General features: G+C 38.1%; 1 protein-coding gene across 1 annotated transcript in view; it reads left to right on the plus strand.

Annotated features, from left to right (window-relative positions):
* Positions 1 to 668: 668 nt before the first annotated feature.
* The window catches only part of LOC104981636 (protocadherin-19-like), a gene marked incomplete at its 5' end in the record, with an annotated part of 10,524 nt that continues 7,497 nt past the window's right edge, over positions 669 to 3,695 (plus strand). Inside the window, one exon of the mRNA XM_010830843.1 lies at positions 669 to 727. Within this exon, the coding sequence (XP_010829145.1) occupies positions 669 to 727 (59 nt within the window). The remainder of the gene's footprint in view (positions 728 to 3,695) is intronic.

Raw genomic sequence — 3,695 nt, forward strand, 5'->3', positions numbered from 1 at the left:
ATTAGACAGTGGTGTTTTAATGATGGGAGCTGAGACAAGGGTTTACTTGCAAACTGCGTGTTTCACATGAAAGGCTTTGGCACCCACTGTGGACTGCTTTTCACCCTGTTTTAGGTGTAATACTTGTTTGCCTCTATATCTGTGATAAAATGAAGGCCTCCCTATATAACCAGTGCTGAGCAAAATGTCTTAAAACAAAGGGAAGTGCAGAGTTTAAATCCACAGTGGAGGATTACCTTGCCTGCATTTATATATCTGTGGAATAAATATTTTAATGTGTTAATTACCTACTACTAATAAAAATACCTTTGAACTTCCAGTCAATTTGATGGGCACAGAATTGTGTCCACTGGGGAATGGGAAGCAATTAGTTTCTGTAAAGAGTTTGGGTCATGCTGTATCTTCCCTAAGTGGTTGCATGGTCAGTAGTCAGGTGTATTCTAGGGGATGTTTGTGTCATCTTCCTCTGTTCATGGGCCTGCCTCCACAGAGCCCCCAGGGCCCCAGGGAGGTGGCAGGTCTTCATCAGGGTGTTGCCCTACTATGGCTATAGTTTCTGATTCATTCATTGCCTCTTGCTCAGTAGAAAAATTCCTCCTAAGTAGGACAGTTTGACTCTCCATGAATCACCTCCATAACATTTTTAATCTTTTCTTTCCCCATTGCAGACTGAAAATTATTCCTTTGACTCCAACTACGTGAACAGCCGAGCCCATTTAATCAAAAGGTATGTTGGTTTGCTTGCCTATTTCTACAATTAAGCTCAATTTAATACAAAAAGCATGAAAATATTTTTAAATGATGCCTTTTCAGATTTTAAAGTGAAAATGCTTATCTGCTTATTGTAGGAAATTAGGAAAATTCAGAAAAGCATTAAAAAAAAAACTAAATAAAAATCACTGGTAATTCCGCCACCCAAAATCACTGTTGGCATTTTATCATGTTTATGTAACTGTATACAGAAATAATTAAATTTAAATTGTGGTCATATTAAAATAAAATTGATTTGATGATTTAGAAATCTAATATTAAAATTTTCTCCTGTGTATCTTCTACTGAATTTTAAGATGGTTGATGGCTGTTATTTTGGCAACTTTGAAATCATTTTAAGGCTATTTTAATGACAGATAAACTAATTTCTTATCTTTAAAAAACTTTATAGATGAGAGAGGGAAAGATAATATACTTGCTAATACAATAAATCTTAAAATAGGTATTTCAAGTGAAGCATTCAAAGTTGAGATTTGTGTGAATGGTTGCTCATAACCAATTATTCACGGAGACACAATGTATGTGGATACAGAACTGAATACTGCCTGGAAGATTCCAGGGCAGGAAGATTTCAGGAATGAAGATTCCATCTGGTGCAGTGGTCACCAAGGTGCCCCAGGCAGGCAAGATAAGGGGTTTAGGGAGTCCTCTAAGCAGAGAATTTGTGCAGAAAAACTGGTACTGACCATTCAGATGATGCCTTTATTACTGTTTGATGCAATTGTCCTCTTAAATGCTCCAGAGGTTATTCTGTAGCTAAAATTGAACTCTGTGTGTGATTGTTAATAGAAATGAAATAGAGAAGCAAGCAGGGTGTGTTAGAGCTGCAGTAGACAAGATCTGAAAATTCTATTATTTTGCTGGCTCTAATCCCATAAATTTATATCACCAGAAGGGTAGGATTTGAGGAATAAACTAGTTTGTTGTAGAAACAACTTTAATTCAGATCTAATTTAATTCACGATGCTGCAGTAATGCCTGCTAACATGCTAGGCTTATCTGTATTGGTCTGGAACCACTTGTGACCTTAAGTGATAATTGTTAATTATGTGAAAATGGAGAGCCCAGTATTAACAGTCATAGCATTGTTTGGAATTTTTTGAGGGATTGGGAAGGATCCATTTTGAATATTTTCTTGGCCCACAGAATAAATCAAAAGGTGAGGAAATCAAAATTATTCAACTGATTTATTAGGAAGGATAAAAGCCCTCTTTTTGTACACTGATTAGAGTAACTGCAGCAGAAATTTGCTGTCTTTTCTGCTTCAGAACTGTTATTACAAACCCCTTTTTTCAGACTTCTGATAAAAACAGTGAGTTACCTATCCTCACAGGCCCCTTGGGCTAGCTCTGGGTACCTGGAAATTCTACGACCGGGTTAAACTTGTAGCGTGAACCTGATTTTCATAGCATGGCGGAAGGCTAAGACTCTTGGGAACCCTCACCATCTTAGGTCAGACCTGAATATCCAATGCACAAGGCAAACTGATGAGATGAAAACTTATGTTCAAACATTTAGCTTTTGGGACACATGTATTTCTTTAGCAGCTTTTGGACTCACTAGAACTTCTGATTTTGATTAATTATATGTTTTTATTTACACACATGCACACACAAAAGGTACAATGTGGAATTAATAGGCTCTCAGTGGAAAAATCTCCTGATGTTCCCTGAGATCAAAGATAGTGCTTTTTTTTTTTTTTCTTTCAATCAGGGATCACCTTGGTTAAAGAGGAAAGTTCAGGGACACAAGCATTTTTGCCAGGTTCTGTTTTTGGAATCCTGAGAGCTTTGGAAAACTACAAAGGTCTTGGAATTTATGGGATCAGTTGAATTTAGACAAAGCACAATACCTGGAAAGACACAGGGAATCTTGTGTGCTATGCTTTTTGAGGGGGGCTAACTATTTTAAATGTAAAATGTATGGAAAGTGTTAAGAGAGTAGTAATTAACATCAGATGATAAAACCACACAAACTGTGTTCACATAGCTCACAGTGATGTTTGAAAGGTGTTTCACTGTATGTGGTTTCTTGAGGATCCACTTACATGCATGGGAAATATCCTGGCCAGAAAATTCTGAATCTGATTATCAGTCTTAATTTTATTATCAAGTTCTCATTTCTTTAAATGCCAATCCAATTTCAGGCCAACTTTGAGAATTTCTTTTCCCATCCTTTTTTTTTCTTCTTCTGTTCACTTTCTACCCACCCAAGGATTCTTCTTAGAGCCTGCTTTTTGGCATTCTCCAGGGCTTACGTGCCGGCTTCCTTTTCTCTCTCTCATCTGTCTACCTGAGGTAAACCAAAAGAAAGCCAGAAGGCAACGGGGTTTCTCCTAGCACAAATTAAGGTTCAGAAGGGTGAGGAGTAGATCAGGAAGTGTAACGGAAGATATATAGCATATTGCCCCATAATCTTCTGCAATGAGTAATCTAGTGATTTATTTCTGTAGTATTTTTTTTTCCCGAACGTCATCTGTAACCTGTAGGTATACCCAAGGTTTATGTCAGAGTCCCAGATTAACAAGCCAAGACAGTTCAGAATTTTTTTCTGGGTGAATTTCCTTCCTGCTATGTTTGTTGTCTTGCTATCATCTCAGAGCAAGGAAAGCCAGCAGTGGGACATTGCCCTTGCTGCAACACTGTCTTTCCTCATGCCAGTTTTCTGTACTGCTGTCTGATACCCATTCCTGCAGTGCTTTTGAGCAATATCAAGCAGGGCATGGGGCTGTAGCTCAAAGAAAATAAAGCAGGAAATGAACATGGCTCTGAAGCAGAGTGGGAAAGAAAATGAGCATTGGCTCCTAAACCATACAGAGTGCTTTCCTTTTCCACCTGAATTGTCCTGGGGTTTTGCAGCACCTGGTATGGTGCCTTGTCTATAACAGATGCTGGTACATGTCTATTGAAGGAATGGATGAAAAA

The sequence above is a fragment of the Bison bison genome, unplaced genomic scaffold (assembly GCF_000754665.1).
Source record: "Bison bison bison isolate TAMUID 2011002044 unplaced genomic scaffold, Bison_UMD1.0 scf7180017859281, whole genome shotgun sequence".
Lineage (NCBI taxonomy): Eukaryota > Metazoa > Chordata > Mammalia > Artiodactyla > Bovidae > Bison > Bison bison.